At 42.6% G+C, this 22,757-nt stretch overlaps 1 protein-coding gene across 1 annotated transcript in view; it reads left to right on the top strand.

Moving 5' to 3' along the window:
• glmna (glomulin, FKBP associated protein a) overlaps nt 1-21,249 on the top strand; it is a 49,971-nt gene extending 28,722 nt beyond the window's left edge. Inside the window, exons 11-19 of the mRNA XM_084313649.1 lie at nt 179-268; nt 2,224-2,265; nt 3,480-3,553; nt 4,417-4,501; nt 7,590-7,699; nt 7,847-7,910; nt 9,626-9,761; nt 17,203-17,288; nt 18,798-21,249. Coding sequence (XP_084169775.1) covers nt 179-268; nt 2,224-2,265; nt 3,480-3,553; nt 4,417-4,501; nt 7,590-7,699; nt 7,847-7,910; nt 9,626-9,761; nt 17,203-17,288; nt 18,798-18,887 — 777 coding nt within the window. The 3' untranslated portion in view covers nt 18,888-21,249. The remainder of the gene's footprint in view (nt 1-178; nt 269-2,223; nt 2,266-3,479; nt 3,554-4,416; nt 4,502-7,589; nt 7,700-7,846; nt 7,911-9,625; nt 9,762-17,202; nt 17,289-18,797) is intronic.
• The last annotated feature ends 1,508 nt before the right edge of the window (nt 21,250-22,757 follow it).

The raw sequence follows: 22,757 nt of genomic DNA, 5'->3' as shown, positions 1-22,757 counted from the left end.
TCTACTTTATCTGGCAGCATTCAGTCTGTCAGACGTCACGCTTCTGTCTTCTTCTCTGCTTTATCACAGGTGACGGGAGGAAATGTGGACCCCCCCCCACAGTCACCAATCAATCAAATCGCCCAGTAACTATTGGCTGGTGTAGTATTTAATAGGCTGTGTGTCTTCCTGTCTCTAGGAGTTGTATGAGCAGAGTCTGGTTAGGATGGAGGACGGTAGTCTGACGGTAGACCTGCTGGAAATCAAAGTGTTCACCAGTGTCCCTGAGGTAAACCAACCTTCTGTTATCTGCCCGTTATTCTTAAGGGGGAACTATCTTATAAATGGCCTTTTTCAGTGTTTAGCATTGTTTCCTAGCTATGTGGACTTATATTAATAGGATCTATGTCTCTAATTATCATATTGGCGCATTCTTTCAATTCTCCTCTCACAATATTCACCCTCACTGAACTGAGTCATCTGAAAATGTGTATATCTGTGATGTCAGAGATTTCTCAGCTGCATAATAATGTGGCAGTTGATGTGGCAGTTGCCACCAGGCCACACAGTGGTTGGAGCCCAGCCTCAAAACGGCTTAAGATATTGAGGTAGAAAAATGCTGTTTTTGAGTACTTGATTAGAAATACAAAACAATGAATTTTTTTTGAAAAAAACCTTACAGAGGTGTTCCATAGACTCACATGAATTGTGTAAAAGTGCCCAAATAGTGAAAGAAATAGTAAAATAGTTCCCCTTTAACACTTTGAGCGCCATAGGTTAATTCCGTATTAGTCCCTTGAATGCCACCATCGCCGCCAATGTTAACGTTAATATCGCCTAATCTGGGGAGCTCCAGTAGCTCACCACGTACCGCGAGTGCTATTTCAGCGCCGTGGACAACCGTGCTCGTCACGGATCTGGGGCTGAGCGCGTTCGAATCCCGGACGGCAGCCGTGCCTTTCCCAGAGTGTCTTCCCCCCCATCTGAACCCTTTCAGCCTGCTTCTGTCGGTCGAACTTGACCAAGTATGAATGCGAAGAAAAAGCGATAAACGCTAAAAGAACCAGCCGACTGGTCAAAGTTAAAAAAAAAAAAAATCGCCTAATCTATGTTTTAAATTATGGCTATGTGTCTAATCTGCCCGTCGCTTATCAAATAATCATTTTCCAGTCAACATTGGCAAAACAGATTGGTTTTTTATCGCTTCATTTCCGTTTGATAGCATTTTGAAAATCACCCGTTTTCCGGGGAAAAACAACCCATTCTATGATAATCTCCTTTTACTGGAATATTCCAGAACGTTGTTATTTGTCGGCCTATTTATGAATCGTTTTCAAATAAACGCTAGATGATCGATAGTATATGTGTGCGCACGCACATTCGTGCCGCGCGCTGATAATAGCTGCTCTCATTTCCTGATCGCTTTTACAGTGAAACAGCAATATCACATATCACATAAACGCTTATATCTCTGTGAAAACGAGTCTGATTATCCTAACACTGATAACATAGATTCCTTACCTGACATCAGATGGTATCCAAATGGGATATTCCAATTCCTGATCACCATTCGAAAAAATCGATAAGTGTATAGATCCAACGTGATACAGTAGGAACTCATGATCCGCGCGGCTCAGAGGCTCCAGAATGAACTCTGGTAGACCTCGGCTGCATCAGTGAGAAGTAAAATGTGGAGTCAGAAATCCGTTCTCCCATTCACTTTCATTGAGTCCATTCCAAAAGGGTGATTTACCATCTGGGAGACGATAGGGGGCACTTTTTTCAGATCTGAGCGGCGGCGGTCCATGGATCTCCAACGGTAGACTCGCGTGATGCAATATGATTTCAGATTTTTTTTTAAATACCCGAGAATACTCGGGCGTGGCACTCAACGGTCGGGGCGTAAACCCGAATATTCTCGGACGTGGCACTCAAAGTGTTAAGGCCTGTATTATCCTTTTGGTTGTTCATTCACCGGTTTAAGTTTGTCATAATGTAGGCTTGCATTTAACTGAATTACATTATGGAAATACACATTTCCCGACGAACTAATGTCCTGACATGTTGTGTCATGGTTCTGACATGTTGCTGTGTCATGGTTCTGACATGTTGCTGTGTCATGGTTCTGACATGTTGCTGTGTCATGGTTCTGACATGTTGTGTCATGGTTCTTCTGACATGTTTTGCTGCGTCATTATTCTGACATGTTGTCATGATTCTTTTACGTTTTTGTTCTCTTTCCAGAACTTGGTGAAGGTGATGACATTGTGTCTAGCACATCATTTGGTGAGTTGACATGAGGGCCCCTGAATCCATAGACTGCATTCTAGAACCCTTTCTCACTGTACCAAGACTGCATTCTAGAACCCTTTCTCACTGTACCGAGACTGTATTCTAGAACCCTTTCTCACTGTACCGAGACTGTATTCTAGAACCCTTTCTCACTGTTCTGAGACTGTATTCTAGAACCCTTTCTCACTGTACTGAGACTGCATTCTAGAACCCTTTCTCACTGTACCGAGACTGTATTCTAGAACCCTTTCTCACTGTACTGAGACTGCATTCTGGAACCCTTTCTCACTGTTCTGAGACTGTATTCTAGAACCCTTTCTCACTGTTCTGAGACTGTATTCTAGAACCCTTTATCACTGTACTGTGACTGTATTCTAGAACCCTTTCTCACTGTACCAAGACTGTATTCTAGAACCCTTTCTCACTGTACTGAGACTGTATTCTAGAACCCTTTCTCACTGTTCTGAGACTGTATTCTAGAACCCTTTCTCACTGTACCGAGACTGTATTCTAGAACCCTTTCTCACTGTACCGAGACTGTATTCTAGAACCCTTTCTCGCTGTACCGAGACTATTCTAGAACCCTTTCTCACTGTACCGAGACTGTATTCTAGAACCCTTTCTCACTGTACTGAGACTGTATTCTAGAACCTTTTCTCACTGTACTGAGACTGTATTCTAGAACCCTTTCTCACTGTACCGAGACTGTATTCTAGAACCCTTTCTCACTGTACCAAGACTGTATTCTAGAACCTTTTCTCACTGTAATGAGACTGTATTCTAGAACCCTTTCTCACTGTACCGAGACTGCATTCTAGAACCCTTTCTCACTGTACCGAGACTGTATTCTAGAACCTTTTCTCACTGTACCGAGACTGTATTCTAGAACCCTTTCTCACTGTACTGAGACTGCATTCTAGAATATAAACAGTGTAAAAAATAAAAAGTCCTGCTTTGTCCGTTTCCGTGAATTACCACAGGAAGTTAAAAGTGTACTACAGGTGCTCATCAACAGCAGCATCTACAGTGACTGATGTCTTCTCATTGTAGGCGTGTCCGTTTTGATCTTCCAGTACTGTAACGTTAGGTCAAAGCACTGTTATTCTGTGCTTGTTGACATGTTTACTTGTTGACATGTTGACATCGATAGGTTTCACATGTTAAGGGTTTGTTGTCGTGGTGTGATTGACTTGTTGACTTGTTGACAGAGGATCAGAGGTCTGAAGCTGCTACAGCTGAGCATCGATAAGTTTGACCTGGAGGCCAAGTACAAGTTTTTCCAGTAAGTCATGAAAACTTACGTATAAGATACATACATGTTTAACTGTATCATTCTTATTTAACTGTACTGTACCATACTTATTTAACTGTACCATACTTATTTAACTGTACCATTCTTATTGAATTGTACCATACTTATTTAACTGTACCATACTTATTTAACTACCATACTTATTTAACTGTACCATACTTATTTAACTGTACCATTCTTATTTAACTGTACCATACTTATTTAACTGTACCATACTTATTTAACTGTACCATACTTATTTAACTGTACCATTCTTATTTAACTGTACCATACTTATTTAACTGTACCGTACTTATTTAACTGTACCATACTTATTTAACTACCATACTTATTTAACTGTACCATTCTTATTTAACTGTACCATACTTATTTAACTGTACCATTCTTATTGAATTGTACCATACTTATTTAACTGTACCGTACTTATTTAACTGTACCATACTTATTTAACTACCATACTTATTTAACTGTACCATTCTTATTTAACTGTACCATACTTATTTAACTGTACCATTCTTATTTAACTGTACCATACTTATTTAACTGTACCATTCTTATTTAACTGTACTTCTTATTTAACTGTACCATACTTATTTAACTGTACCATTATTATTATTGTGCATCATTTGACCAATAGAGCAGGGGATAAGTCATATTGTGCATCATTTGACCAATAGAGCAGGGGATAAGTCATATTGTCCATCATTTGACCAATAGAGCAGGGGATAAGTCATATTGTCCATCATTTGACCAATAGAGCAGGGGATAAGTCATATTGTGCATCATTTGACCAATAGAGCAGGGGATAAGTCATATTGTCCATCCTGTTTCAGGTGTATGCTGAAGATCAGTCATCATTCAGGGGTCGAAGGTTACATCATCAAAAATATCAGAAACCAAATCGACTTCTCTCTGAAGGTAAGGTGACGGTGTGAGTGTGAAGTCTCAGCACTGGAGTGGCTGGGTAGTGTAGAGGTAGGGCTGGCTGTCACTAACGATTATTTTGTTATTTTAGTTATTTGATTAATCTGTTAATTATTTGATTGATTAGTCTATTCATCTAAACGATTAATTCTATTTGCAATTCAATATTTCAAAATGTTTAACAAGTATCCTAATCATTAAAAAAAAAAGAAGAAAAAAACTACCAGCCAGAGATTTTTTACCAAAAATTAGAAATAGCTTTTTAGTAGGGATGCTCGATATTGGCTTTTTTACCGATACCGATATACCGATATTGTCCAACACTTAATTTCCGATACCGATATCAACCGATACCGATATATGCAGGCCCCCCCCCCCCCAAAACGGAATCATTTCAGGTAATTAACATTACATATCTCTTGTTGTGGAATTAACACAACATTATGCATACTTTTGACAATAAATAAAATCAGAATTTGTTCTTACTTGCTTGCCTGGGTAAATAAAGGTTATAGAAATGTAAAAAAAAAACGATACAGATATTTTCCGATATCATATTTTAATGCCAATATCGGTAGGCCGATAATATCGGACATCCCTACTTTTTAGTATATTCCATGAATTTATTGTGTGTTATCTCTCCACTCCATGCCATGGTAGTGCTTGTACCAGCACAGGAGATACGATTAAAATGTATTTTTTTTATATATATAGGCTATATACATATTTGAATCAATATCTTGCTTTTAAATAAAATAGGCTCAGGAATCAAATCAAATCAAACTTATTTGTAAGGCCCGACAACACACGTTAATGTCCCCATGGGCCGGACACCTCTTCTTTAAATAAGTCAAGAACAAAACAAGAACACCATAAAGTCCAAAACATTTAAAATAAATGCAACACTCCCAGACATACCCCACGCGAAGGTAACAGGGACGGGGGTTAGAGAGTTCATGTCATGGTGACAGTAGAATCATAGTATATAAGAAAATTGTGAAATTGAGTAATAGATAGAACTACTGCAAGCAGGCGGCTAGGTGGCGCAGTGGGCAAGGCGCTCGCCACCAACGCAGGAGACGCTGGGTTCGAGCCCAGCTCTCGGCGTTGCTACCAGCCTGGCTGGTCGTTCATACTAATACAATTGGCAGTATTAGGGGGTGGGAAGCTGGTGGGTGGGGATCGGACGTTGTGGACAGCGACTCCTACAGGTCGGTTGGTGCGCCTGCGCAGTAGAATCAGGAAGCGACGAGGGCGGCGTGTCCCTCCCACACAGACCCCCGCCGCTGAGAGATCGCGCTGTACAGGTGAAAAGATGCGACGGCTGCCTCCTCGAGTACCGGAGGAGGGGACACGTGATGTAAGGCTTCGTCCACATTGCAGCCGACCTGTGGGAGGCATGGCCTAACAGCGTTCGAGACAGGGGAGGGTAGAATTGGACAATACGAAATTGGGGAAGGGAGAAAAAATTGAAAATGGGGAGAAAAAGTAGATAAAAAAAAAAAAAAGTTCAGCACTGCAGGCCAGACAGAAGGCGGTATGAAGCTGTTCCATGGGACAGGTTGAGACAGAGGTTAAAATAGACATCCTAACTAAACTAGACAGATTAATCTAAGGGTCAGTCCCCGACCAGGTGAGATCAGGGAAGGTTGAAGGAGAGAGAGAAAAGATGGGTCTTAAGCAGGGATTTAAAAGCTTCGACAGAGCAGGCGCCCCTGACGACGGCAAGTAATTTGTTCCACAGGTAGGGAGCGCAAAGGCCGGCGGATTTCTTTTTAACCCTAGGAATCGATAGAAGCCCCGCATTTTGTGAGCGCAGAGCACGAGCGTCGCGAGTATCGAGAGATGAGGTCGGATAGATGGAGCGGTGCAAGCCCATTTAAAATGTTGTAGGTGAGGAGTAGCACTAGAGTGGCTGGGTAGTGTAGAGGTCTAAACACTAGAGTGGCTGGGTAGTGTAGAGGTCTAAACACTAGAGTGGCTGGGTAGTGTAGAGGTCTAAACACTAGAGTGGCTGGGTAGTGTAGAGGTCTAAACACTAGAGTGGCTGGGTAGTGTAGAGGTCTAAACACTAGAGTGGCTGGGTAGTGTAGAGGTCTAAACACTAGAGTGGCTGGGTAGTGTAGAGGTCTAAACACTAGAGTGGCTGGGTAGTGTAGAGGTCTAAACACTAGAGTGGCTGGGTAGTGTAGAGGTCTAAACACTAGAGTGGCTGGGTAGTGTAGAGGTCTAAACACTAGAGTGGCTGGGTAGTGTAGAGGTCTGTATAATATATAGTATGAAAATATCTTGCTTGGGTTGGTTATCATTGATTTTAGATTGATCATAATGATGCATGTACTATGCAGTTTGATTATTTTAAAAGATTGGACATTATCTCTCTCTTCTCTGTCTCTGTCTCTCCCTCTCTCTCTCTTCTGTCTCCTCTCTGTGTCTCTCGGTCTATCCCTCTCTCTCTTCTCCGTCTCCTCTCTGTGTCTCTCTCTCCCTCCCTCTCCCTGTCTCTCTCTTCTCTGCCTCCTCTCCGTGTCTCTCTCTCCTCTCTGTCTCCCTCCCTCTCTCTGTCTCCTCTGTGTGTGTCTCTCTCTCTCTCTCTCTCTCTCTCTCTCTCTCTCTGTCTCTCCCTCCCTCCCTCTCCCTGTCTCTCTCTTCTCTGCCTCCTCTCCGTGTCTCTCTCTCCTCTCTGTCTTCCTCTCTCTCTCTCTCCCTCCCTCTCTCTCTCCCTGTCTCTCTTCTCTGCCTCCTCTCCGTGTCTCTCTCTCCTCTCTGTCTCCCTCCCTCTCTCTCTTGTGTGTCTCTCTCTCCCTCCCTCTCCCTCTCCCTCTCCCTCTCCCTCTCCCTCTCCCTCTCTCTCTCTCTCTCTCTCTCTCTCTCTCTCTCTCTCGCTCTCGCTCTCGCTCTCGCTCGCTCTCTCTCTCTCCTCTCTGTCTCCCTCCCTCTGTCTCCTCTGTGTGTGTCTCTCTCTCCCTCCCTCCCTCTCCCTCTCTCTCTCTCTCTCTCTCTCTCTCTCTCTCTCTCTCTCTCTCTCTCTCTCTCTCTCTCTCTCTCTCTCTCTCTCTCTCTCTCTCTCTCTCTCTCTCAGCCAGGCAACAGTAATGAGTGGTTCCAAGGCTCTCAGCTCCTCCCACTCCTGCGTCAGGTCTTCTGTCTCCCCGACGGCCCGGAGACGGACCTGCTACATAACCTGGACAGGTCAGGGGTCAGGGGTCACACACGGTGACGGATAAACATGTTAAACTCTTAATATCACGACGAGCCAGGAAAAAACACAAACTAGATGTTTAGGTGTAAAAACGATGTGTTTATGTTGACATGTTGTGTTGTTGTTGTTCTTCCCAGACTGATGGAGGCTCTCACCCTGCTGCGCTACCTGGTGATCAGAGACAAGGAGACGGACAACCAGGTACTGACCCAGTTACACACAACCAGGTACTGACACAGTTACAGACAACCAGGTACTGACACAGTTACAGACAACCAGGTACTGACCCAGTTACAGACAACCAGGTACTGACCCAGTTACAGACAACCAGGTACTGACCCAGTTACAGACAACCAGTTACAGACAACCAGGTACTGACTCAGTTACAGACAACCAGGTACTGACCCAGTTACAGACAACCAGGTACTGACACAGTTACAGACAACCAGGTACTGACCCAGTTACAGACAACCAGGTACTGACACAGTTACAGACAACCAGGTACTGACCCAGTTACAGACAACCAGGTACTGACCCAGTTACAGACAACCAGGTACTGACCCAGTTACAGACAACCAGGTACCGACACAGTTACAGACAACCAGCGCGCGTTTTTCAACCGTGGGGGCACCAATAGGGCACATCCTCTAATTTCTTTCACTCAAAAGGGCACTTAAGCGCGCGTTTTTCAACCGTGGGGGCACCAATAGGGCACATCCTCTCATTTCTTTCACTCAAAAGGGCACTTTAGCGTGCGTTTTTCAACCGTGGGGGCACCAATAGGGCACATCCTCTTATTTCTTTTACTCAAAAGGGCACTTAAGTGTGCGTTTTTCAACCGTGGGGGCACCAATAGGGCACATCCTCTCATTTCTTTCACTCAAAAGGGCACTTTAGCGTGCGTTTTTCGACCGTGGTCGCCCCCCCTGCCCCCCCCCCCCCCCCCCCTGAGTCCGCCAGTGCAACCAGGTACTGACACAGAATATGCTATTTAAAAGAAATCTCAACCAATCAATTGGTCGGAAAAGTTACAGACTCCCAGTTGACCAAGGTTTTCATTGGTTGAAGAACTCTACTCAAATGAGCCGTACAGGATAATGTAACTGTCTCCTCCTGGCTGTTCAGACAGGATAATGTAACCGTCTCCTCCTGGCTGTTCAGACAGGATAATGTAACCGTCTCCTCCTGGCTGTTCAGACAGGATAATGTAACTGTCTCCTCCTGGCTGTTCAGACAGGATAATGTAACCGTCTCCTCCTGGCTGTTCAGACAGGATAATGTAACCGTCTCCTCCTGGCTGTTCAGACAGGATAATGTAACCGTCTCCTCCTGGCTGTTCAGACAGGATAATGTAACCGTCTCCTCCTGGCTGTTCAGACAGGATAATGTAACCGTCTCCTCCTGGCTGTTCAGACAGGATAATGTAACTGTCTCCTCCTGGCTGTTCAGACAGGATAATGTAACTGTCTCCTCCTGGCTGTTCAGACAGGATAATGTAACTGTCTCCTCCTGGCTGTTCAGACAGGATAATGTAACTGTCTCCTCCTGGCTGTTCAGACAGGATAATGTAACTGTCTCCTCCTGGCTGTTCAGACAGGATAATGTAACCGTCTCCTCCTGGCTGTTCAGACAGGATAATGTAACTGTCTCCTCCTGGCTGTTCAGACAGGATAATGTAACCGTCTCCTCCTGGCTGTTCAGACAGGATAATGTAACCGTCTCCTCCTGGCTGTTCAGACAGGATAATGTAACCGTCTCCTCCTGGGTGTTCAGACAGGATAATGTAACCGTCTCCTCCTGGCTGTTCAGACAGGATAATGTAACCGTCTCCTCCTGGCTGTTCAGACAGGATAATGTAACGTCTCCTCCTGGCTGTTCAGACAGGATAATGTAACTGTCTCCTCCTGGGTGTTCAGACAGGGGTCTGGACGGAGCTGTACAGGATCCAGGACTCCTTCATGAAGCCTCTGCGTGTCGGAGTCAACATGTCCAGAGCTCACTATGACATGGAGCTGGAGAAGACTCTGCGGAGCAAGAGGACCAATGTCAAAGGTCAGACACTTCTTCTACATCCTGTGTGTTGGGGAGGACCTCCTCTAAGGACCTCCTGTTTGTCTTGTTAAAGTTGCCCTTCACTTGAATACATGTTTTTATGGTTAACTCCTCTTGGAAGTCAGAATACACACGTGTTTAAATAGCATGGATTAAGGCATATGACCTGTCCTTTGACTATACATATTGTTATTCACAGCTCAATGAAATTATAAGGTATTGCTATTTCTTCGTCTACATTATTTCATTGAGCTGTAATTAACACAACACAAGGATTCAATGTGCCAGATGACATCACAGGTGGCCATATTCAAACCAATTTACTCCCAATGACTGTCAAACTAAATGAATGTGTGCAAAACTTTAGAGTTTTTGGATGTCATAAATCAGCATTGTTTTTTTGGTGAAGTTCCCCTTTAACACATTGGGCGCCAGCCATTAGCCGGGTCCCGTTGTAGCTATGCCACGCTTTAAAGATAGGAGTGCGTCACCTTGTTTGTAGAGCTATATCTATATTCTATATTATAGCTATGGGGACAATACTATGGTCATTTGATAGTGACTTTCCTCCAGCCAAGATGCAAAAAAGAGATAGTTTTTCCATGCATACCGTAAATACTCTAATAGTGGAGGGTACTCGAATAAAGGACGGGCCTCTTATATAAGCCGGGGGTTTGATACATGCAGACAAATACATGCCGGCTTCCAAGACAAGGTCGCAAAAAAAAGTATTTTTTTTCGTGCCGTGATATAGAATGAGAAACTCTTGCCAATGCAAATTAAGTGCTGCCTCTCTCTAGTCTACACTGACTACATTAACCCTTTAATCGCCAATGACGTGTTTAGACGTCATTCCTCGCCATACGTAATCTGCCAATGATGTCGTACAGCGTCTTTGAGATCAATATTTCAAAAATCTGTCATGGCAATCATATTTCACCCACGGAGACTTGACGGGTGCTGTGTAGAGCTCCTCTCAACTCTCCAACGGTGCAAGACCGCCATCTGGTGGCCGATCGGCGAGGTGCCAAAACCGGAAGTGAGCGGCCGGAAGTGGTGCTCACCCATATTTTGTGGGACTCCAGCTTGATACACTGGATAGCGATCCGTTGCCAATAACTCGATAAACAACATGATTTGGACGTATATAGTATTATACAACCTGGAACTGGACCAACAAGATCAACATCCCATAATAACGATCTTTTTGCTCCAGTAGCATCCCCCATCGCTACGAGGAAGCTGCGGTGAGTTTCAGCGTGTTTGATTATTATTGTCCATACAAACTGCTCTGATCTATGTATCACCCATACTACATAAATGATTTAATGTCGGCCATGGACTTATAACCACCCCCCCCCCCCCCACTCCGGGCACCAGCAGATGATAAATCATAACGTCTAGGACCACGTACAGTTGACATTTTTAATCTGGCCTCAATCGGTATCAAACTACATTTGATGATCTAATATATGTATTTATGGCTATAACTCACGTTCTATGGAATGCTGCAGAAAACAATAAAAACATATTTATACTTTAGACCATATTTTAGTATGAATGTGTGAATGAAAAAGTAGAACGTTGCTACATCCTAAACGATAGATACTTGACGTTGAATGGGCCATAGTAATGTCAATTTAGCAATACAATTTAAAAAGTTATAGCCCTGCAAAGAAGGGGAACATCTTCATAGATTTACAGTGGTGGCAGAGAGGGGATTAAGATCAGAATAATCCCTGGCAGATAAAGGGTTAACGTTTCCCTCGCGTTAGCATTAGTGTTAGCTAACGTTGTCATAGCCAGATCTGTGGTGTCGGCTGGATGCCGTTGGCTTCGTTTGCAAACGTTGGTTAATGTTCGCTATCTATATGGCGTTGGCAGGCGGGGCTGGCGTTGTCCAGTTAACATTACAGATCATGATGGCTATGATAGCGTTAGCTAAAGCTACTGCATGTTATCATCAACTCGATTCGACTGAGGTAGAGAGTCGAGAAGGTACCACACGCTAAATCGTCCCCGGACCCCGCAACCTATAGACAGTTCCAACTTACATTAATCCACCACAGTTTCACCCTGACAAAGCAAATACTCATGTGATCTGTATATGTTTATGTCTAAATAAAATCAATCAATCACAATTACAATTGGCCAGTTTGTGAAATTAAGGCCTGCCTCTTATATAAGCCTCTCTCTGAGGTAAATACAAGACCTGTCCTATATTTGAGGATTTACGTTACGTTCGAGCGTTATCCCGTGGTGAATATAAGTATAATTTCAGAGTGGTCTGGGGTAATTCCAGAAAGGCTGAGTTATAGCCTTATACGTGAATTCTACTATAAGCTTTGTCGTTTCTTGCCTGGACACGCTACTATTCCCAAATCAAATGTATATAATATGACACAGTTACAGACAACCAGGTACAATATGTATTATGTTTCATCATGAATGCATGAAAGGGGGGGGGGGTCGTTTCTGATTCTTTGATTGTCAGTAACGGCATTCGTATTGAACACTAAAAACGCTGATCAGCTGGATCGGTATAAAAACAATGCACGATCAAGCTAGAATTGAGATAGCCCTTACCTGTGATCGGGAGTATTGCAAAAATAATATTCCAATTGTTTGATAGCCATCTGGTCCACGACATAACCCACCACAACATATGGATCAGGGCTATTTGACGCGCTTCAATGCAATCGGGAGAACCGCTCGACTCTCCTGACCCAGAAAAGTGCGCCCGGAGACATTTGACCGTTGCACAGGCCAAGATATAAGGTTTCAAAGGGTGCTCGATACTGCCGCCTGGGAGAATGCGGCTGGTATTGCACTTTGGCATTCTCAGGTTAACCCCGAGTCCGTGTGCCTGTAATGAATAGAAATATCGAAGAAATAGCGATCAAGTAACGAGTATACTCGTTGTTGGCGTTCAAGTGATGGCGCCCAATAACGAGTATAATCGTTGTTGGCGGGGTATGAGTTAAGAGCCCTGTCCACTTTGGAGACGGGAGCTGTTTCTGCTTTCATCCCATTGGTGTTGCTTGTTGCTGCATCTTCTTCCTTTCTTTCCAATATCTCACATATATTCAGGGATGTGTGTGAGATTATGTGCAAAATAAACCAACATTGTTTTTCTGTGAAATGCCCCTTTAACTAGAACTACTGTCATACAGAACACTTTAACTAGAACTACTGTCATACAGAACACTTTAACTAGAACTACTGTCATACAGAACACTAACTAGAACTACTGTCATACAGAACACTTTAACTAGAACTACTGTCATACAGAACACTTTAACTAGAACTACTGTCATACAGAACACTAACTAGAACTACTGTCATACAGAACACTTTAACTAGAACTACTGTCATACAGAACACTTTAACTAGAACTACTGTCATACAGAACACTTTAACTAGAACTACTGTCATACAGAACACTTTAACTAGAACTACTGTCATACAGAACACTTTAACTAGAACTACTGTCATACAGAACACTTTAACTAGAACTACTGTCATACAGAACACTAACTAGAACTACTGTCATACAGAACACTAACTAGAACTACTGTCATACAGAACACTAACTAGAACTACTGTCATACAGAACACTTTAACTAGAACTACTGTCATACAGAACACTTTAACTAGAACTACTGTCATACAGAACACTAACTAGAACTACTGTCATACAGAACACTTTAACTAGAACTACCGTCATACAGAACACTTTAACTAGAACTACTGTCATACAGAACACTTTAACTAGAACTACTGTCATACAGAACACTTTAACTAGAACTACTGTCATACAGAACACTAACTAGAACTACTGTCATACAGAACACTTCCTGGCTGATCTGTCTGTCTAGAGCAGCATCACAGCATCTGTTCATGGTGGTTCTGTCTGATCTAATGTATGGGAAACAAATGATTATTAATTTATTTTATTTAGCCTGTATTTAACCAGGTAAGTTAACACTTTAAGTGCCGAAAACGTGTTTAGGCGTCTTTCCTAGCCATGCTAAAGTTGCCGAGGACGCCCTAACTCGTCTTTAATATCAATATTTAAAAAATCTGTCATCGGAATCATATTTCCCCTCTGCAGCCTTCACACACAGTTCTGAGCTCCTCTCAGCGGTTCAAGAGCGCCATCTGGTGGCCGATCGGCAGAAGCACCAAACAGGAAGTCATGTGGATGAAGTGGTGATCACCCATATTACTTCCGGGCACTCGCTATAGGTCCCGGGACTCGATCTCGACACAATACATAGCGATCCGTTGCCAATAACTCGATAAACAACATGATTTGGACGTATATACTATTATACAACCTGGAAATGGACCGGGTATTTCGACATCCCATAATGGAAAACTGTCTACCCCACGCTGATCGCCCAACGGCCCGAGGAGACTGGGGTGAGTTTTAGCGTGTAATATTACCGTGTTCGATGAACATATGACCCACATTAGATGAATGGTATAGTCAAGTCAAGTCAAGAGTTTTAATTGTCACAGCATACAAGTATACAATGAAATGCGGGTGGTCTTGCCCGCAACGATGTGCAATACAGTGTTACAACATATAATAGAATCCAATAAGAAAACAACATTGTGCAATAAACAGGTAACAGGTAACATGGTGTGACATCTCGGTATCTGTACATAGTTATTTACAGAGCATATAGGACATGCTAGGTAGCTTTGGTAGTGCAATACACTGTTCCTGTTATTCTAATTTAAAGTGGCCTTTCCTTTTGGCCATAAGTGGGCGGCATGAGTGTGTGCCCGCTCATGTTAAAGTGTTAAGTGGCTGCTAGTGTGTGAGCGTGCACAGCGTGCGTGTGGTGTGTGTGTTCATGTGTGCTTGTGTGTGGATAGTTCAGTGTTCTGTGGCACTCAATGTTCATTGTTCAGGGCTCTGATGGCCTGGGGGAAGAAGCTGAGCCTAAGCCGCTCTGTCCTAGTAGCTGGGGTTCGCAGGCGTCTGCCTGACCTCAGCAGCTGGAACAGGCTGTTATTGGGGTGGTGAGGGTCTTTCATTATCCTGCAGGCTCTGGATTTGCACCTCTTGTTGTATAGAACCTGCAGGGGAGGTAGTGCAATACCCGTGGTACGCTCGGCTGAGCGCACCACTCTCTGTAGGGCCTTCTTGTCTTGTGCCGTGCTGTTTCCATACCAGGCAGTGATGTTTCCGGTCAAGATGCTCTCTACAGCTCCAGAGTAGAAGGACTGGAGTATCTTCCCCGATACTCTGAACTTCCTTAACTGTCTCAGGTGGTAGAGGCGCTGTTTCGCCTTCTTTACTACTGTGTCTACTGTATGTGTGTTGACCATGTCAGATCCTCTGAGATGTGGACCCCCAGGTACTTAAAGCTGCTCACCCTGTCCACGGTAGCCCCGTTAATCATCAGTGGTGTGTGTGTCTCCTGCTGTCCTCTCCTATAATCCACGATCAGCTCCTTGGTTTTACCAATGTTCAGGAGCAGGCTGTTGTCCTGGCACCAGCGTTCCAGTACCTCAACCTCCTCCCGGTAGGCCTTCTCGTCGTTGTCCGAGATCAGCCCCACCACCACCGTGTCGTCTGCGAACTTCACTATGGAGTTGGAGCTGAACTTGGCCACACAGTCGTGTGTGTAGAGTGAGTACAGCAGGGGGCTTAGAACACAGCCCTGGGGGGACCCGATGCTCAGGGTGATGGTGTTGGAGGTCTGACCCCCCACCCTGACCGCCTGGGGTCTTTCACTCAAAGTCCAGTACCCAGGCGCTCAGGGCGGAGCTCAGACCCAGCTCGATCAGCTTGTCCACCAGTCTGGTGGGGACTATGGTGTTGAACGCTGAGCTGTAGTCAATGAACAACAGTCTCACATAGCCCCCCTTCTGACGCTGCCCACGGAATTATAAACGCCCCCTCGCCCATCCGGTCAACATCAGATGACGTGTAGTAACTTCCAGAAGTCCGTCCAGTTGGAATTTTTTATATCGCGCCGATTGCTATCAAACTGTATTTCATCATCAATATAATGCATTTGGGGCTATAAATCACGTTCTGGAGAAAGCTGCAGAAAGAGATGAAAACATACTTATACCTTAGACCATATTTTAGTATGAATATGTGAATGAAAAAGTTTAACGTTGCTACACCATGAACAATACATATAGGACCTTGAATGGGCCCTAATAATGGCAATCTAGCAATGGAATTTAAAAAGTTATAGCCCTGCAAAGAAGGGGAACTTCTCCATGTTAAATAGAGCTGGCAACGGATGGTATATCATGAATTTAGCCTTAGGCAATCAAAGTGTTAATGGTTTACAGTTTTTATTTGATTTGATTGAAGTTTATTTCAAATATGCAACATCACAAACAAACATCAAGTACATATAGCCTTAAGCCGTTGAAAATAATAAATGTGTATAAAAAAAATAACAAAGAACAAACAAAAAAGTCAAACTCACATTTTTTGTGTGTGTCATTTACATATTTGAAAAGGAGTGGGAAGAAGCATGGTACTTATTTAATCCCACCCCTATTTACTCATCAGAACATACTATATTTTATTTACTAATTCATACATTACTAGACTTAAAGTAAAGTTACAGTACTTAAACTTACAGTAAGTTAATGGTTTAAACTTTACAGTAACTTTATTTAACCAGTAAGTTAATGGTCTAACATCTGGCTTGTTTCCAGATGACTGTCATGTCTGTGACATCTGGCTTGTTTCCACAGAGGACTCTGTCATGTCTGTGACATCTGGCTTGTTTCCACAGAGGACTCTGTCATGTCTGTGACGTCTGGCTTGTTTCCACAGCGGACTCTGTCATGTCTGTGACATCTGGCTTGTTTCCACAGAGGACTCTGTCATGTCTGTGACATCTGGCTTGTTTCCACAGAGGACTCTGTCATGTCTGTGACATCTGGCTTGTTTCCACAGAGGACTCTGTCATGTCTGTGACATCTGGCTTGTTTCCAATAGAGGACTCTGTCATGTCTGTGACATCTGGCTTGTTTCCACAGAGGACTCTGTCATGTCTGTGACATCTGGCTTGTTTCCACAGAGGACTCTGTCATGTCTGTGACATCTGGCTTGTTTCCAGATGACTGTCATGTCTGTGACATCTGGCTTGTTTCCAGATGACTGTCATGTCTGTGACATCTGGCTTGTTTCCAGATGACTGTCATGTCTGTGACATCTGGCTTGTTTCCAGATGACTGTCATGTCTGTGACATCTGGCTTGTTTCCAGATGACTGTCATGTCTGTGACATCTGGCTTGTTTCCAGATGACTGTCATGTCTGTGACATCTGGCTTGTTTCCAGATGACTGTCATGTCTGTGACGTCTGGCTTGTTTCCAGATGACTGTCATGTCTGTGACATCTGGCTTGTTTCCAGATGACTGTCATGTCTGTGACATCTGGCTTGTTTCCACAGCGGACCCTCTCTGTAACCGTCTGTCGGTAACCGTTGGCGACGAGAAGCTGAAGCTGCCCAGCATGACGTCAGACTCACAGATACAGGTGAGATCATCTACATCGACACAGAATCTGTAATGCCGTGAAAACGGCAACCTCTAGACAAAAGAGCTCCACTTGGTATTGTACTTTGTTTAAATTTTTTTGTTTTTGGGTTAGAGTTTAGTAACTTATTTTACTGTGAAGTTCTCCAGAAGTTCATCCCCTATACACACTCAACAGGCCAAAACAAAAAAAAATTGAACAAAGTGCCAAGCAGGGATCTTTTGCCTAGAAGTCGCTGTTTGATGGTGATACATGATTAGAACCAGTATATAACCAGTATACCAGGTCCAGTATAGAAGCAGTATACCAGTATAGAAGCAGTATACCAGGTCCAGTATAGAAGCAGTACACCAGGTCCAGTATAGAAGCAGTATACCAGGTCCAGTATAGAAGCAGTATACCAGGTCCAGTATAGAACCAGTATACCAGGTCCAGTATAGAAGCAGTATACCAGGTCCAGTATAGAACCAGTATACCAGGTCCAGTATAGAACCAGTATACCAGGTCCAGTATAGAAGCAGTATACCAGGTCCAGTATAGAAGCAGTATACCAGGTCCAGTATAGAACCAGTATACCAGGTCCAGTATAGAAGCAGTATACCAGGTCCAGTATAGAAGCAGTATACCAGGTCCAGTATAGAACCAGTATACCAGGTCCAGTATAGAAGCAGTATACCAGGTCCAGTATAGAACCAGTATACCAGGTCCAGTATAGAAGCAGTATACCAGGTCCAGTATAGAAGCAGTATACCAGTATAGAAGCAGTATACCAGTATAGAAGCAGTATACCAGGTCCAGTATAGAAGCAGTATACCAGGTCCAGTATAGAAGCAGTATACCAGTATAGAAGCAGTATACCAGGTCCAGTATAGAAGCAGTATACCAGGTCCAGTATAGAAGCAGTATACCAGTATAGAAGCAGTATACCAGGTCCAGTATAGAAGCAGTATACCAGGTCCAGTATAGAAGCAGTATACCAGTATAGAAGCAGTATACCAGGTCCAGTATAGAAGCAGTATACCAGTATAGAAGCAGTATACCAGGTCCAGTATAGAAGCAGTATACCAGTATAGAAGCAGTATACCAGGTCCAGTATAGAAGCAGTATACCAGTGTAGAAGCAGTATACCAGGTCCAGTATAGAAGCAGTATACCAGTATAGAAGCAGTATACCAGTATAGAAGCAGTATACCAGGTCCAGTATAGAAGCAGTATACCAGGTCCAGTATAGAAGCAGTGTACCAGGTCCAGTATAGAACCAGTATACCAGTATAGAAGCAGTATACCAGGTCCAGTATAGAAGCAGTATACCAGTATAGAAGCAGTATACCAGGTCCAGTATAGAAGCAGTATACCAGTATAGAAGCAGTATACCAGGTCCAGTATAGAAGCAGTATACCAGGTCCAGTATAGAAGCAGTGTACCAGGTCCAGTATAGAAGCAGTATACCAGGTCCAGTATAGAACCAGTGGTCCAGTATAAACCTGACTGTGCTCACACTCCCTCTCAGGCGCTGAACTCGGCTCTGAACACCTTTGACATGATGGAGAGCATCTTGGTGAGAATAGAAGAGCTGGTCGAGCTGAAAGATGACCACTGAACTGTCTACCGCAGGGGTTCTCAACCTTTCTGCTGCCAAGGCACCCCTGTGTTCAATAAAATATTCCAGGGCACCCCTACACACGATAAAGACTTTTCCGGTCCCGTCTTTTTTGCTACAATGATGACAAAAGTGCTTGCTTTCAAAATAATGTTTAAACCGGGAAACACATTTGTATGTATATGCAGGCTATATAATGCATTATTAACAGGTGTTTCAGGTCTAAATGGCTTAGTACTGTTGACATTACACTGCTTGTAGTAGTAAATCAAATAGCATATTTCTTTAAATAAAATTACAGAAAATTATCACTAAAGTGCTATCTGTTGCAGCTGCACACTTTTCCATAAAAATAGCATATTTGGATAAGTTTGACCATTTCTCAAAAACTGAAAATCATGAATTTTTTTAAATACAGAAAAGGATCACCAAGTTACTATTTCTCAAAAAATATAAATAAATACAGAAAATAAGCACTCGTTCAATCAGTGGACATTTCTAGCTCAATGCGAGGTCTGCTGCTGCTGGCTAATAATACGGTCAATACGTGGGGAGATCTTTGACAAGGCAACACGCATGTCATCCTCAAGGCTCAACTTGGCCCTATATTTTGTTTTCAGAGCTGTCATGGATGAAAAGCCAGCTTCACACATAATAATAATTGTTAGACTAGAAGTCTTTATTTGTCATGCAGTTTTAACACACACTCGAGATGGGCGACCCACAGGAACACACACACACATGCACTGAGTCGCAGATGAAATGTCTCTCTTCCCATCCCGTTGTCCTTCCCCCCATGGGCAGCCAGGAGCAGATAGGGCGTCAACGTGAGCCACGCCCCGGGGACCAATCCAAGTGCTCCTGTCCGTCTTCGTCAAGGACGCCACAGCGTTAGCGATCTGTTGTGCATGTTTTTCCATTGGGTTTATCTTATCGGGGGGAAACCCTTGCGAGCACGGGGAGAACATGCAAACTCCACACAGAAAGGCCTGGGAGATACCCCACCTGAGTACCTGGCATCATGGAAACCTGGTCCCCAAGCGGGAATCGACCTTCTTGCTGTGAGGCGAGTGCGACAGTGTTAACCACTACACCACCGTGCCGCTCTATGTGGTGTAGATATGTGGTGCTGAATGGTATCAACACCTTAACTGCTGCATCATGAGATACTTGGTACTCAGCACCACACTCTGAAACTAGCTCTCCAGGTGGTAACAGATGAGATTTCAATGAGTTCTTCCAAGAGTTTGGATGGAGATGTGTCGGGAAGCTTTGTCTCAATGTTGTCTGTAAATAAATTTTTTATCCAGAGTAACTTGGTGATCCTTTTCTGTTTTATTAAATAATGATTTTCAGATTTTGAGAAATGGTCAAACTTATCCAAATATGGTATTTTCATGGAAAACAGTACAGCTGCAACTGATAGCACTTTAGTGATAATTCTCTGTAATCCAAAAAGAATGTAAAAAAATATATAATAATAATAATCTCAAGGCACCCCTGTTGAGAACCGCTGGTCTACCGTACCACCGCTGAACTGTTTTGAGTCTACCGTACCACCGCTGAACTGTTTTGAGTCTACCGTACCACCGCTGAACTGTTTTGAGTCTACCGTACCACCGCTGAACTGTTTTGAGTTCACCACTGAATTTTTTTTTAATACTTTATTGTGTCAATGAAGTCACTCTACATTTAGGTGTAGTATATCGTATGCATACATACGTACATACACACACACTTGTACATACGTACACACTTGTACATACGTATCTTTTAAATATTGACACTATTTATTCTTTGACCCATCACCCATACAAAAACACAAACACAAACAAAAGAGTGAGTACCAGTATAGATGTTACTGATCCTGGACTGGTAAACCTATCCATCCATCCATAGTATACACCCCTACTCGTCCCCACATACATATAAAAAATAAATAATAATAATAAATAGGGAAGAAAAAGAAAAATTGTTGGTGTTCCCCAACAATTAAGTAGTAGATCAAAGATAACTCTGCATGCTACTACTACTCTAGTTTTCTATGACTGTTTCATGTTACTTAAATGAAAACTTGAGGATCATCTCCTATGTTCAGTAAGGTTATGATAGGGTTCAGTGAACTCTCCAAGGTTAAGATAAGGGTTAGGGTTATAAACATATTTTTAGAGGTAAATTATTTTCACTCAACTTTGTTTGCAGAATTATATCCCAGAATGCACCACTGCAAGAAGCAAGTGTCTTTTCAACAAGGAAACAGCAGTGATTTGCATGTTTGGCTTTTTCTGTGCTTTGGTTCAGACTTGTATAAACGGTAGAGATGACTGTTGTAATGTTTTCTATAAACTCATAAAGGTCTTTGTTATAATCTGACTGGTGCTTTATTGGCTGTTGGCTGGCATAATGACAAAGTGATGACATCACATAAAATAGGGTTCTCTGATGCGTTTAAACTTAACTTGATTTATTTGCGTCGATAGACACAATAATTTGTGTGTGTAATGTGTATGTAGTTATGTCAAAAAAAAATTTAATACATTTAAATGAAATGTTTGCTCATGCATATCTTTGGACACATCTAGTTGATAAACCAATAAGAATTCGCATACGGGGATTAAGGACCCCCAAAATGTAAACAGATGATGGATCTGGAGCTATGTCTGGATTATGCATTGAAATACAGTAAATACTATTCTAACTAGAGATGTCTGATATTATCATATTATATTTAGTGCTGTCAGGCGATTAAAAAAAGTTATCTAATTAATTACAGGATTTGTAATTAATTAATCGCATAACCATTTTATGCCTTATATTCTATAATCATTATTTCAAATTGCATGTGTCCGGATGGCAGAATTCAGTACTGTATCTACAAAACCTTCTGTTTAATCATCTTCCATCTATTAATTTGCTTAGATTTTTCAGGTCTGGTCAATTTGAGCATGGTGTTATTCACAGTCAAAGATTTTTTTTTAATTGATATTCTCATTTGTTTCATTACAATTTACTCAAGCCTAGTAACAGACACAGTATTTCTGACACTGGGAATACATTCCCTGAGATCCATAGATGTCCCTAGAATCAGATACCAAGAACATGCAAATGGACCATATTAAAAAAGGCTGTAAAGTGTATTCTACGTTATTATGGAATGAATGAGATTAAAAAAAAATTATTAATTTTGAGTTAATTTTCATAACGTGATAATTTGCTGTATAATTAATTAATTAAAGCGATAAACTGACAGCCCATTTATATTATTAATTTTTTTTTACATTTATTTAACCCTTTATTTACCCAGGCAAGCAAGTAACAAATTCTTATTTTATTTGTCAAAAGTATGCATAATGTTGTGTTAATTACACGACAAGAGATATGTACCTGAAATGATTCTGTTTTTTTGGGGTGGAAACCCCCACATATATTGGTATCGGTTGATATCAGAGTATCGGAAATTAAGAGTTGGACAATATCGGTATATCGGATATCGGTAAAAAAAAGCCAATATCGAACATCCCTAATTCTAACACTTTGAAGACTGCTCCAACTTGTGTAGTGTTTTCATTACGGTTACTAAGATTGTTGAACCCTGACATAATTTCCTCTTGTATTTCGCAAACTGTATTCAGCCATACCGACGTTACAGGTGGGCTTGCAAGCCATTAGATGGCTAACGTTAACGTGATATTAATGTTAGATCTGTTATTACATGCCTCACCGGGTTGGAGTGCTATCCAATTCAAAACAATAAACCAAGGTGGCACGTTCTCACATCTTGTCTGAATGTCTGTCAGACGTCCTCTCCGTAAAAAAAAACTGCTTTCTTCCCCAGCCCCACCTTGCAGAGTCCAACGTTAACTCCCGGTA

Source organism: Notolepis coatsorum (genome assembly GCF_963971535.1).
Source record: "Notolepis coatsorum genome assembly, chromosome: 4".
NCBI lineage: Eukaryota > Metazoa > Chordata > Actinopteri > Aulopiformes > Paralepididae > Notolepis > Notolepis coatsorum.
The sequence above is the reverse complement of the archived record's forward strand: the minus strand, read 5'-3'. Positions and strand labels throughout refer to the sequence as shown.